The 13,775-nt window shown below is 47.3% G+C and overlaps 1 protein-coding gene across 1 annotated transcript in view; it reads right to left on the reverse strand.

The window, feature by feature from the left end:
* Window positions 1-9,224: 9,224 nt before the first annotated feature.
* The window catches only part of LOC129838971 (asc-type amino acid transporter 1-like), a 101,817-nt gene continuing 97,266 nt past the window's right edge, over window positions 9,225-13,775 (reverse strand). Inside the window, exon 11 of the mRNA XM_055906235.1 lies at window positions 9,225-9,886. Coding sequence (XP_055762210.1) covers window positions 9,783-9,886 — 104 coding nt within the window. The 3' untranslated portion in view covers window positions 9,225-9,782. The remainder of the gene's footprint in view (window positions 9,887-13,775) is intronic.

Raw genomic sequence — 13,775 nt, forward strand, 5'->3', positions numbered from 1 at the left:
ACTGATGATAGTAGATATACCACTGATGATAGTAGAGATACCTACCACTGATGATAGTAGAGGTACCACTGATGATAGTAGAGGTACCACTGATGACAGTAGAGGTACCACTGATGATAGTAGAGGTACCACTGATGATAGTAGAGGTACCACTGATGATAGTAGAGATACCTACCACTGATGATAGTAGAGGTACCACTGATGATAGTAGAGGTACCACTGATGATAGTAGAGGTACCACTGATGATAGTAGAGATACCACTGATGATAGTAGAGGTACCACTGATGATAGTAGAGGTACCACTGATGATAGTAGAGATACCTACCACTGATGATAGTAGAGGTACCACTGATGATAGTAGAGGTACCACTGATGATAGTAGAGGTAACACTGATGATAGTAGAGGTACCACTGATGATAGTAGAGGTACCACTGATGATAGTAGAGGTACCACTGATGATAGTAGAGGTACCTACCACTGATGATAGTAGAGGTACCACTGATGATAGTAGAGATACCTACCACTGATGATAGTAGAGGTACCTACCACTGATGATAGTAGAGATACCTACCACTGATGATAGTAGAGGTACCACTGATGATAGTAGAGGTACCACTGATGATAGTAGAGGTACCACTGATGATAGTAGAGGTACCACTGATGATAGCAGAGGTACCTACCACTGATGATAGTAGAGATACCACTGATGATAGTAGAGATACCACTGGTGATAGTAGAGATACCACTGATGATAGTAGAGATACCTACCACTGATGATAGTAGAGGTACCACTGATGATAGTAGAGATACCTACCACTGATGATAGTAGAGGTACCTACCACTGATGATAGTAGAGATACCTACCACTGATGATAGTAGAGGTACCACTGATGATAGTAGAGGTACCACTGATGATAGTAGAGGTACCACTGATGATAGTAGAGGTACCACTGATGATAGCAGAGGTACCTACCACTGATGATAGTAGAGATACCACTGATGATAGTAGAGATACCACTGGTGATAGTAGAGATACCACTGATGATAGTAGAGATACCTACCACTGATGATAGTAGAGGTACCACTGATGATAGTAGAGATACCTACCACTGATGATAGTAGAGGTACCTACCACTGATGATAGTAGAGGTACCACTGATGATAGTAGAGGTACCACTGATGATAGTAGAGGTACCACTGATGATAGTAGAGATACCTACCACTGATGACAGTAGAGGTACCACTGATGATAGTAGAGGTACCACTGATGATAGTAGAGATACCTACCAATGATGATAGTAGAGGTACCACTGATGATAGTAGAGGTACCACTGATGATAGTAGAGGTACCACTGATGATAGTAGAGATACCACTGATGATAGTAGAGGTACCACTGATGATATTGGAGATACCACTGATGATAGTAGAGATACCTCTGTGCACACATAAACACACACAAATAACTTAGAAAATATAAAATGTCACTTTTGTTCCTCAGAATTATTTTTAATAAGCTATTATTGTTATCCTCATACATTTTATATTATTTTACAAAACAGTAAAGTACACCAGAAATACACCATAGTTACACTACGTGTGGACAGCACGTATCACGTCGGAGGAATGCGGTGATTACCGTGAATCCCCGAGACTTTAACTTTACACAATATTTACATTGTTGTGTCGAGCTAACAATGTGCCTCACTGTGGGAGGGCTGGAAGGAAACTGCAGAAAACACACAGACCTGTTTACAGTATTATGAAGGAAACTGTAGAAAACAGACAGACATGTTAACAGTATTATCATTGATGAAGGAAACTGTAGAAAACAGACAGACAGGTTTACAGTATTATGAAGGAAACTGCAGAAAACAGACAGACAGGTTTACAGTATTATCATTGATGAAGGAAACTGTAGAAAACAGACAGACAGGTTTACAGTATTATGAAGGAAACTGTAGAAAACAGACAGACATGTTTACAGTATTATGAAGGAAACTGCAGAAAACAGACAGACAGGTTTACAGTATTATCATTGATGAAGGAAACTGTAGAAAACAGACAGACCTGTTTACAGTATTAGGAAGGAAACTGTAGAAAACAGACAGACATGTTTACAGTATTATGAAGGAAACTGCAGAAAACAGACAGACAGGTTTACAGTATTATCATTGATGAAGGAAACTGTAGAAAACAGACAGACAGGTTTACAGTATTATGAAGGAAACTGTAGAAAACAGACAGACATGTTTACAGTATTATGAAGGAAACTGCAGAAAACAGACAGACAGGTTTACAGTATTATCATTGATGAAGGAAACTGTAGAAAACAGACAGACAGGTTTACAGTATTATCATTGAGGGTGTGGGTGCGTTCCCAGTCACAATTCCCGGAGAGGGTTTTTTAACATCTCAGGCAGCTCATAAATATGACATATTGTAATCTTCTGAGATGTGCATCAGGACTGCAAAAAACAGACCACATGGAACACACTCAGAGTGTGTGAAGCAGCAGACCCACACCGTTCAGGAGAAGTCATGGTGAAATCCACAGCATGCAGAGGAAAGTAGGGGAGGAGGGGACTAGGGACACACAGTGACTGTCTGTAGAGGAGGAGGGACTAGGGACACACAGTGACTGTCTGTAGAGGAGGAGGGGACTAGGGACACACAGTGACTGTCTGTAGAGGAGGAGGGGACTAGGGACACACAGTGACTGTCTGTAGAGGAGGAGGGACTAGGGACACACAGTGACTGTCTGTAGAGGAGGAGGGACTAGGGACACACAGTGACTGTCTGTAGAGGAGGAGGGACTAGGGACACACAGTGACTGTCTGTAGAGGAGGGGACTAGGGACACACAGTGACTGTCTGTGGAGGAGGAGGGGACTAGGGACACACAGTGACTGTCTGTGGAGGAGGAGGGGACTAGGGACACACAGTGACTGTCTGTAGAGGAGGAGGGGACTAGGGACACACAGTGACTGTCTGTAGAGGAGGAGGGACTAGGGACACACAGTGACTGTCTGTAGAGGAGGAGGGACTAGGGACACACAGTGACTGTCTGTAGAGGAGGAGGGACTAGGGACACACAGTGACTGTCTGTGGAGGAGGAGGGACTAGGGACACATAGTGACTGTCTGTAGAGGAGGAGGGGACTAGGGACACACAGTGACTGTCTGTAGAGGAGGAGGGGACTAGGGACACACAGTGACTGTCTGTAGAGGAGGAGGGACTAAGGACACACAGTGACTGTCTGTAGAGGAGGAGGGACTAGGGACACACAGTGACTGTCTGTGGAGGAGGAGGGACTAGGAGGAAGTGGAAATGAGGAAGTGGAGCGCCATTTTGAAAGTACTGTCTGGAACACAGTGAATTAGATGAGGAAGTGGAGCCATTTTGAAAGTACTGTCTGGAACACAGTGAATTAGATGAGGAAGTGGAGCGCCATTTTGAAAGTACTGTCTGGAACACAGTAAATTAGATGAGGAAGTGGAGCGCCATTTTGAAAGTACTGTCTGGAACACAGTGAATTAGATGAGGAAGTGGAGCCATTTTGAAAGTACTGTCTGGAACACAGTGAATTAGCTCTGTGGACTCATAATTTCATAATGATTGGCAGTGCTGTTTATAGGCAGATGAGAAGGAAGCATCCCTTGATATTAGTGGCATAGTTACTGACCCCTCGGCACTAAAAACCCTGCAGAGAGGTTCTAGTGCAGAAACCTCAGTCCTCACTATCTAGTGTTGTAGGCTATAAAAGGCAATAAAAAAACATGAACATTACTAGGCTTCGTTCCTAACCGTACCCTATTCCCTATGTAGTGCACTGCTTTGAGCTGAGCTGTATGCACTCTGGTCAAAAGTAGTGCACTACTACCCTATAGAGCCTGGTCAAAAGTAGTGCACTACTACCCTATAGACCCTGGTCAAAAGTAGTGCTCTACGTAGAGAATATGGTACCATTTGAGGCGCACTCCTAGTCTGGAATCCCAAACACTGTTTGCATAGACTCAAATGAGTTCCAGAGATTTTTTAATAGTTTTCAATCTCCTCTCTGTCTTTTCAGGAGTTTTCAATAGTTTTCAATCTCCTCTCTGTCTTTTCAGGAGTTTTCAATAGTTTTCAATCTCCTCTCTGTCTTTTCAGGAGTTTTCAATAGTTTTCAATCTCCTCTCTGTCTTTTCAGGAGTTTTCAATCTCCTCTCTGTCTTTTCAGGAGTTTTCAATAGTTTTCAATCTCCTCTCTGTCTTTTCAATAGTTTTCAATAGTTCTCAATCTCCTCTCTGTCTTTTCAGAAGTTTTCAATACTTTTCAATCTCCTCTCTGTCTTTTCAGGAGTTTTCAATCTCCTCTCTGTCTTTTCAGGAGTTTTCAATAGTTTTCAATCTCCTCTCTGTCTTTTCAGGAGTTTTCAATCTCCTCTCTGTCTTTTCAGGAGTTTTCAATCTCCTTTCTGTCATTTCAGGAGTTTTCAATCTCCTCTCTGTCTTTTCAGGAGTTTTCAATAGTTTTCAATCTCCTCTCTGTCTTTTCAATAGTTTTCAATCTCCTCTTTGTCTTTTCAGGAGTTTTCAATAGTTTTCAATCTCCTCTCTGTCTTTTCAGGAGTTTTCAATCTCCTCTCTGTCTTTTCAGGAGTTTTCAATCTCCTCTCTGTCTTTTCAGGAGTTTTCAATAGTTTTCAATCTTCTCTCTGTCTTTTCAGGAGTTTTCAATAGTTTTCAATCTCCTCTCTGTCTTTTCAGGAGTTTTCAATCTCCTCTCTGTCTTTTCAGGAGTTTTCAATAGTTTTCAATCTCCTCTCTGTCTTTTCAAAAGTTTTCAATAGTTCTCAATCTCCTCTCTGTCTTTTCAGGAGTTTTCAATCTCCTCTCTGTCTTTTCAGGAGTTTTCAATAGTTTTCAATCTCCTCTCTGTCTTTTCAATAGTTTTCAATAGTTCTCAATCTCCTCTCTGTCTTTTCAGAAGTTTTCAATACTTTTCAATCTCCTCTCTGTCTTTTCAGGAGTTTTCAATCTCCTCTCTGTCTTTTCAGGAGTTTTCAATAGTTTTCAATCTCCTCTCTGTCTTTTCAATCGTTTTCAATAGTTCTCAATCTCCTCTCTGTCTTTTCAGAAGTTTTCAATACTTTTCAATCTCCTCTCTGTCTTTTCAGGAGTTTTCAATCTCCTCTCTGTCTTTTCAGGAGTTTTCAATAGTTTTCAATCTCCTCTCTGTCTTTTCAATAGTTTTCAATAGTTCTCAATCTCCTCTCTGTCTTTTCAATAGTTTTCAATAGTTCTCAATCTCCTCTCTGTCTTTTCAGGAGTTTTCAATCTCCTCTCTGTCTTTTCAATAGTTTTCAATAGTTCTCAATCTCCTCTCTGTCTTTTCAGAAGTTTTCAATAGTTTTCAATCTCCTCTCTGTCTTTTCAGGAGTTTTCAATCTCCTCTCTGTCTTTTCAGGAGTTTTCAATCTCCTCTCTGTCTTTTCAGGAGTTTTCAATAGTTTTCAATCTCCTCTATGATTTTTCAGAAGTTTTCAATAGTTTTCAATCTCCTCTCTGTCTTTTCATAAGTTTTCAATAGTTTTCAATCTCCTCTCTGTCTTTTCAGGAGTTTTCAATAGTTTTCAATCTCCTCTCTGTCTTATCAGGAGTTTTCAATCGTTTTCAATCTCCTTTGTCTTTTCAGGAGTTTTCAATAGTTTTCAATCTCCTCTCTGTCTTTTCAGGAGTTTTCAATGGTTTTCAATCTCCTCTCTGTCTTTTCAGGAGTTTTCAATAGTTTTCAATCTCCTCTCTGTCTTTTCAGGAGTTTTCAATAGTTTTCAATCTCCTCTCTGTCTTTTCAGGAGTTTTCACTAGTTGTGGATATTGTACTTGTGCGTCAATGAGAAAGTACTATTGACTCTATGTACTTGGCGTCTGATATAAAAAAATGCCACTTCACTTTACATCTGATATTGCCTTGCTGAAGCAAGTCGATTGAAGCAAGTCGATTGAAGCAAGTTGAGTGCTGCTGGGTTTAGTTTGGAACCGTTCCCTGGGTTTAGTTTGGAACCGTTCCCAGGGTTTAGTTTGGAATCGTTCCCTGGGTTTAGTTTGGAACCGTTCCCTGGGTTTAGTTTGGAACCGTTCCCTGGGTTTAGTTTGGAACCGTTCCCTGGGTTTAGTTTGGAACCGTTCCCTGGGTTTAGTTTGGAACCGTTCCCTGGGTTTAGTTTGGAACCGTTCCCTGGGTTTAGTTTGGAACCGTTCCCAGGGTTTAGTTTGGAACCGTTCCCTGGGTTTAGTTTGGAACCGTTCCCAGGGTTTAGTTTGGAACCGTTCCCTGGGTTTAGTTTGGAACCGTTCCCAGGGTTTAGTTTGGAACCGATCCCTGGGTTTAGTTTGGAACCGATCCCTGGGTTTAGTTTGGAACCGTTCCCTGGGTTTAGTTTGGAACCGTTCCCTGGGTTTAGTTTGGAACCGTTCCCTGGGTTTAGTTTGGAACCGTTCCCTGCTGAATGCTTAACTGAAGCATCCGTCTTCCAGGAAGAGACAGAGAGAGACCGTGGTGGTGTAAACAATGGCACCCTATTCCCTATGTAATGCACAAAAGTAGTGCACTATCAATGGAATAGGGTGCCATTTGGGACGCAGAGAGGTATCCCGTCAACACCAAACTCTAGAAGTTAGTACAGGTCAGACCATATCCCGTCAACACCAAACTCTAGAAGTTAGTACAGGGAAAACAGCTCAGTGGAAGTCATAGGAAGTAGTAGCAGCCAATGGAAAACCACTGCAAATACTACTGTACCTCAGGGAATACTACACAGGTTCAACTTAATATCACCACATAATCAATAGGCCGCATCAAATAAACTAAACATTTTTTTTTAAACTATTCCCACTTGTAAGGCACAATAAAATTGACAAAGATTAGACTCATTTCAAAAACAAATGCTAATAAAAAAAAAAGAAAACAAATATCTCAGAAAACAAAAGTTCCTTGAGTACGGTGTCTTGGCATTGGTTGTCTAGTGAAGAGAAGGCGAGGGGTATCGACCAATACAACCTTTCCTGATCCCTGATGCCCCTCCCACTAAACACAGCCTGAGACAGCCTCTCAGAAGTACCAGGATGGACGAGCCTGAGACAGCCTCTCAGAAGTACCAGGATGGAAGGGCCTGAGACAGCCTCTCAGAAGTACCAGGATGGACGAGCCTGAGACAGCCTCTCAGAAGTACCAGGATGGACGAGCCTGAGACAGCCTCTCAGAAGTACCAGGATGGACGAGCCTGAGACAGCCTCTCAGAAGTACCAGGATGGACGAGCCTGAGACAGCCTCTCAGAAGTACCAGGATGGACGAGCCTGAGACAGCCTCTCAGAAGTACCAGGATGGACGAGCCTGAGACAGCCTCTCAGAAGTACCAGGATGGACGAGCCTGAGACAGCCTCTCAGAAGTACCAGGATGGACGGGCCTGAGACAGCCTCTCAGAAGTACCAGGATGGACGGGCCTGAGACAGCCTCTCAGAAGTACCAGGATGGACGAGCCTGAGACAGCCTCTCAGAAGTACCAGGATGGACGGGCCTGAGACAGCCTCTCAGAAGTACCAGGATGGACGGGCCTGAGACAGCCTCTCAGAAGTACCAGGATGGACGGGCCCTGAGACAGCCTCTCAGAAGTACCAGGATGGACGAGCCTGAGACAGCCTCTCAGAAGTACCAGGATGGACGGGCCTGAGACAGCCTCTCAGAAGTACCAGGATGGACGGGCCTGAGACAGCCTCTCAGAAGTACCAGGATGGACGAGCCTGAGACAGCCTCTCAGAAGTACCAGGATGGAAGGGCCTGAGACAGCCTCTCAGAAGTACCAGGATGGACGAGCCCTGAGATAGCCTCTCAGAAGTACCAGGATGGACGGGCCTGAGACAGCCTCTCAGAAGTACCAGGATGGACGGGCCTGAGACAGCCTCTCAGAAGTACCAGGATGGAAGGGCCTGAGACAGCCTCTCAGAAGTACCAGGATGGACGAGCCCTGAGACAGCCTCTCAGAAGTACCAGGATGGACGAGCCCTGAGACAGCCTCTCAGAAGTACCAGGATGGACGGGCCTGAGACAGCCTCTCAGAAGTACCAGGATGGACGAGCCTGAGACAGCCTCTCAGAAGTACCAGGATGGACGAGCCTGAGACAGCCTCTCAGAAGTACCAGGATGGAAACTCTCTCTTTACTGTTGAGGAGAGACCCTGTGTGGCACAAATAGTACTCTATTCCCTATGTAGTGCACTACTTTACACCAGGGTCCATGGTGCTTTGCTCATAAGTAGTGCACTACATAGGGAATAGGGTTCCATAAGGCTCTGCTCAAAAGTAGTGCACTATATAGGGAATACGGTGCCATTTGGGATGCAATCCAGGGAGTAGAAGGCAACGAACAGAAAGAGGTTTAAAAAGTCCCTGGTAGGCAGACGGATCAGGCCGTTCTGGCAGCTCAGCCCCCTCAGCCCCTCCCCTGGAGGGAGAGAGGTGTTCAGTCGCTGTGTTTATCCGAGGCTGGAGGGGGGGGGCTCGTTCAGTCGTTGTGTTTATCGGAGGCTGTGAGGGGGGGGGGCTCGTTCAGTCGTTGTGTTTATCCGAGGCTGTAGGGGGGGGCCTCGTTCAGTCGTTGTGTTTATCCGAGGCTGTAGGGGGGGGGCTCGTTCAGTCGTTGTGTTTATCGGAGGCTGTGAGGGGGGGGGCCTCGTTCAGTCGCTGTGTTTATCCGAGGCTGTAGGGGGGGGGGCTCGTTCAGTCGCTGTGTTTATCCGAGGCTGTAGGGGGGCCTCGTTCAGTCGTTGTGTTTATCCGAGGCTGTAGGGGGGGGGCCTCGTTCAGTCGTTGTGTTTATCCGAGGCTGTAGGGGGGGGGGCTCGTTCAGTCGTTGTGTTTATCGGAGGCTGTGAGGGGGGGGGGCTCGTTCAGTCGTTGTGTTTATCCGAGGCTGTAGGGGGGGGCTCGTTCAGTCGTTGTGTTTATCCGAGGCTGTAGGGGGGGCTCGTTCAGTCGCTGTGTTTATCCGAGGCTGTAGGGGGGGGGCTCGTTCAGTCGTTGTGTTTATCGGAGGCTGTGAGGGGGGGGGTTCGTTCAGTCGTTGTGTTTATCCGAGGCTGTAGGGGGGAGGCTCGTTCAGTCGTTGTGTTTATCGGAGGCTGTAGGGGGGGGGGCTCGTTCAGTCGTTGTGTTTATCCGAGGCTGTAGGGGGGGGGGGGGGGTCATTCAGTCGTTGTGTTTATCCGAGGCTGTGAGGGGGGGGGTCATTCAGTCGTTGTGTTTATCGGAGGCTGTGAGGGGGGTCTCGTTCAGTCGATGTGTTTATCCGAGGCTGTGAGGGGGGGGTCATTCAGTCGTTGAGTTTATCCGAGGCTGTGAGGGGGTCCTCGTTCAGTCGTGTTTATCGGAGGCTGTGAGGGGGGGGGCTCGTTCAGTCGTTGTGTTTATCCGAGGCTGTAGGGGGGGGGGGGCTCGTTCAGTCGTTGTGTTTATCCGAGGCTGCGAGGGGGGGGGTCATTCAGTCGTTGTGTTTATCCGAGGCTGCGAGGGGGGGGGTCATTCAGTCGTTGTGTTTATCCGAGGCTGTGAGGGGGGGGGGTCTCGTTCAGTCGTTGTGTTTATCCGAGGCTGTGAGGGGGGGGGGTCTCGTTCAGTCGTTGTGTTTATCCGAGGCTGTGAGGGGGGGGGGTCTCGTTCAGTCGTTGTGTTTATCCGAGGCTGTGAGGGGGGGGGGTCTCGTTCAGTCGTTGTGTTTATCCGAGGCTGTGAGGGGTCTCGTTCAGTCGCTGTGTTTATCCGAGGCTGTGAGGGGGGTGATCTCTGACAGGTCTTCTTGGGGGAACACCACAAAACACAGCTTCTGACCCACGTAGGTCACACACTCTGGAACAGAACAGACAGGCAGCGGGGTCAGAGACATTTACAGTAAAGTCGCTGATTTCAACACTTGACTCAACATGATAGTGTTTGGGTGCCTTCTAGAAAAGCAGGCTTGTACTGCCCTCTAGTGGTAGATCACAACTTCATGACAAAAATGTAATTCTGCTACCTTATCAGTGTCGACACAGAGACGGCAGCATGTCATTCTGCTACCTTATCAGTGTCGATGCAGAGACGGCAGCATGTCAGTCTGCTGCCTTATCAGTGTCGATGCAGAGACGGCAGCATGTCATTCTGCTACCTTATCAGTGTCGATGCAGAGACGGCAGCATGTCAGTCTGCTGCCTTATCAGTGTCGATGCAGAGACGGCAGCATGTCATTCTGCTGCCTTATCAGTGTCGACGCAGAGACGGCAGCATGTCATTCTGCTACCTTATCAGTGTCGATGCAGAGACGGCAGCATGTCATTCTGCTACCTTATCAGTGTCGATGCAGAGACGGCAGCATGTCATTCTGCTACCTTATCAGTGTCGATGCAGAGACGGCAGCATGTCATTCTGCTGCCTTATCAGTGTCGATCCAGAGACGGCAGCATGTCATTCTGCTACCTTATCAGTGTCGATGCAGAGACGGCAGCATGTCATTCTGCTACCTTATCAGTGTCGATGCAGAGACGGCAGCATGTCATTCTGCTACCTTATCAGTGTCGATGCAGAGACGGCAGCATGTCATTCTGCTACCTTATCAGTGTCGATCCAGAGACGGCAGCATGTCATTCTGCTGCCTTATCAGTGTCGATGCAGAGACGGCAGCATGTAATTCTGCTACCTTATCAGTGTCGATACAGAGACGGCAGCATGTCATTCTGCTGCCTTATCAGTGTCGATGCAGAGACGGCAGCATGTCATTCTGCTACCTTATCAGTGTCGATGCAGAGACGGCAGCATGTCATTCTGCTGCCTTATCAGTGTCAATACAGAGACGGCAGCATGTCATTCTGCTGCCTTATCAGTGTCGATGCAGAGACGGCAGCATGTCATTCTGCTGCCTTATCAGTGTCGATGCAGAGACGGCAGCATGTCATTCTGCTACCTTATCAGTGTCGATGCAGAGACGGCAGCATGTCATTCTGCTGCCTTATCAGTGTCCATACAGAGACGGCAGCATGTCATTCTGCTGCCTTATCAGTGTCGATGCAGAGACGGCAGCATGTCATTCTGCTACCTTATCAGTGTCGATGCAGAGACGGCAGCATGTCATTCTGCTACCTTATCAGTGTCGATGCAGAGACGGCAGCATGTCATTCTGCTGCCTTATCAGTGTCGATGCAGAGACGGCAGCATGTCATTCTGCTGCCTTATCAGTGTCGATGCAGAGACGGCAGCATGTCATTCTGCTACCTTATCAGTGTCGATGCAGAGACGGCAGCATGTCATTCTGCTGCCTTATCAGTGTCGATGCAGAGACGGCAGCATGTCATTCTGCTGCCTTATCAGTGTCGATACAGAGACGGCAGCATGTCATTCTGCTACCTTATCAGTGTCGATACAGAGACGGCAGCATGTCATTCTGCTGCCTTATCAGTGTCGATGCAGAGACGGCAGCATGTCATTCTGCTGCCTTATCAGTGTCGATACAGAGACGGCAGCATGTCATTCTGCTACCTTATCAGTGTCCATACAGAGACGGCAGCATGTCATTCTGCTACCTTATCAGTGTCGATGCAGAGACGGCAGCATGTCATTCTGCTACCTTATCAGTGTCGATGCAGAGACGGCAGCATGTCATTCTGCTGCCTTATCAGTGTCGATACAGAGACGGCAGCATGTCATTCTGCTACCTTATCAGTGTCCATACAGAGACGGCAGCATGTCATTCTGCTACCTTATCAGTGTCGATGCAGAGACGGCAGCATGTCATTCTGCTACCTTATCAGTGTCGATGCAGAGACGGCAGCATGTCATTCTGCTGCCTTATCAGTGTCGATACAGAGACGGCAGCATGTCATTCTGCTACCTTATCAGTGTCGATGCAGAGACGGCAGCATGTCATTCTGCTGCCTTATCAGTGTCGATGCAGAGACGGCAGCATGTCATTCTGCTACCTTATCAGTGTCGATCCAGAGACGGCAGCATGTCATTCTGCTGCCTTATCAGTGTCGATGCAGAGACGGCAGCATGTCATTCTGCTGCCTTATCAGTGTCGATACAGAGACGGCAGCATGTCATTCTGCTACCTTATCAGTGTCGATGCAGAGACGGCAGCATGTCATTCTGCTGCCTTATCAGTGTCCATACAGAGACGGCAGCATGTCATTCTGCTACCTTATCAGTGTCGATGCAGAGACGGCAGCATGTCATTCTGCTGCCTTATCAGTGTCGATACAGAGACGGCAGCATGTCATTCTGCTACCTTATCAGTGTCGATACAGAGACGGCAGCATGTCATTCTGCTACCTTATCAGTGTCGATGCAGAGACGGCAGCATGTCATTCTGCTGCCTTATCAGTGTCCATACAGAGACGGCAGCATGTCATTCTGCTGCCTTATCAGTGTCGATACAGAGACGGCAGCATGTCATTCTGCTGCCTTATCAGTGTCGATGCAGAGACGGCAGCATGTCATTCTGCTGCCTTATCAGTGTCGATCCAGAGACGGCAGCATGTCATTCTGCTACCTTATCAGTGTCGATGCAGAGACGGCAGCATGTCATTCTGCTGCCTTATCAGTGTCGATCCAGAGACGGCAGCATGTCATTCTGCTACCTTATCAGTGTCGATGCAGAGACGGCAGCATGTCATTCTGCTGCCTTATCAGTGTCGATACAGAGACGGCAGCATGTCATTCTGCTACCTTATCAGTGTCGATGCAGAGACGGCAGCATGTCATTCTGCTGCCTTATCAGTGTCGATGCAGAGACGGCAGCATGTCATTCTGCTGCCTTATCAGTGTCCATACAGAGACGGCAGCATGTCATTCTGCTGCCTTATCAGTGTCGATGCAGAGACGGCAGCATGTCATTCTGCTGCCTTATCAGTGTCCATACAGAGACGGCAGCATGTCATTCTGCTACCTTATCAGTGTCCATACAGAGACGGCAGCATGTCATTCTGCTGCCTTATCAGTGTCGATCCAGAGACGGCAGCATGTCATTCTGCTGCCTTATCAGTGTCGATGCAGAGACGGCAGCATGTCATTCTGCTGCCTTATCAGTGTCGATCCAGAGACGGCAGCATGTCATTCTGCTACCTTATCAGTGTCGATGCAGAGACGGCAGCATGTCATTCTGCTACCTTATCAGTGTCGATGCAGAGACGGCAGCATGTCATTCTGCTGCCTTATCAGTGTCGATGCAGAGACGGCAGCATGTCATTCTGCTGCCTTATCAGTGTCGATCCAGAGACGGCAGCATGTCATTCTGCTGCCTTATCAGTGTCGATACAGAGACGGCAGCATGTCATTCTGCTGCCTTATCAGTGTCGATGCAGAGACGGCAGCATGTCATTCTGCTGCCTTATCGGTGTCGATGCAGAGACGGCAGCATGTCAGTCTGCTACCTTATCAGTGTCGATGCAGAGACGGCAGCATGTCATTCTGCTACCTTATCAGTGTCGATGCAGAGACGGCAGCATGTCATTCTGCTGCCTTATCAGTGTCGATCCAGAGACGGCAGCATGTCATTCTGCTGCCTTATCAGTGTCCATACAGAGACGGCAGCATGTCATTCTGCTGCCTTATCAGTGTCCATACAGAGACGGCAGCATGTCATTCTGCTGCCTTATCAGTGTCCATACAGAGACGGCAGCATGTCATTCTGCTACCTTATCAGTGTCCATACAGAGACGGCAGCATGTCATTCTGCTGCCTTATCAGTGTCCATACAGAGACGGCA

Source organism: Salvelinus fontinalis, chromosome 40 (assembly GCF_029448725.1).
Source record: "Salvelinus fontinalis isolate EN_2023a chromosome 40, ASM2944872v1, whole genome shotgun sequence".
Taxonomy (NCBI): Eukaryota; Metazoa; Chordata; class Actinopteri; order Salmoniformes; family Salmonidae; genus Salvelinus; species Salvelinus fontinalis.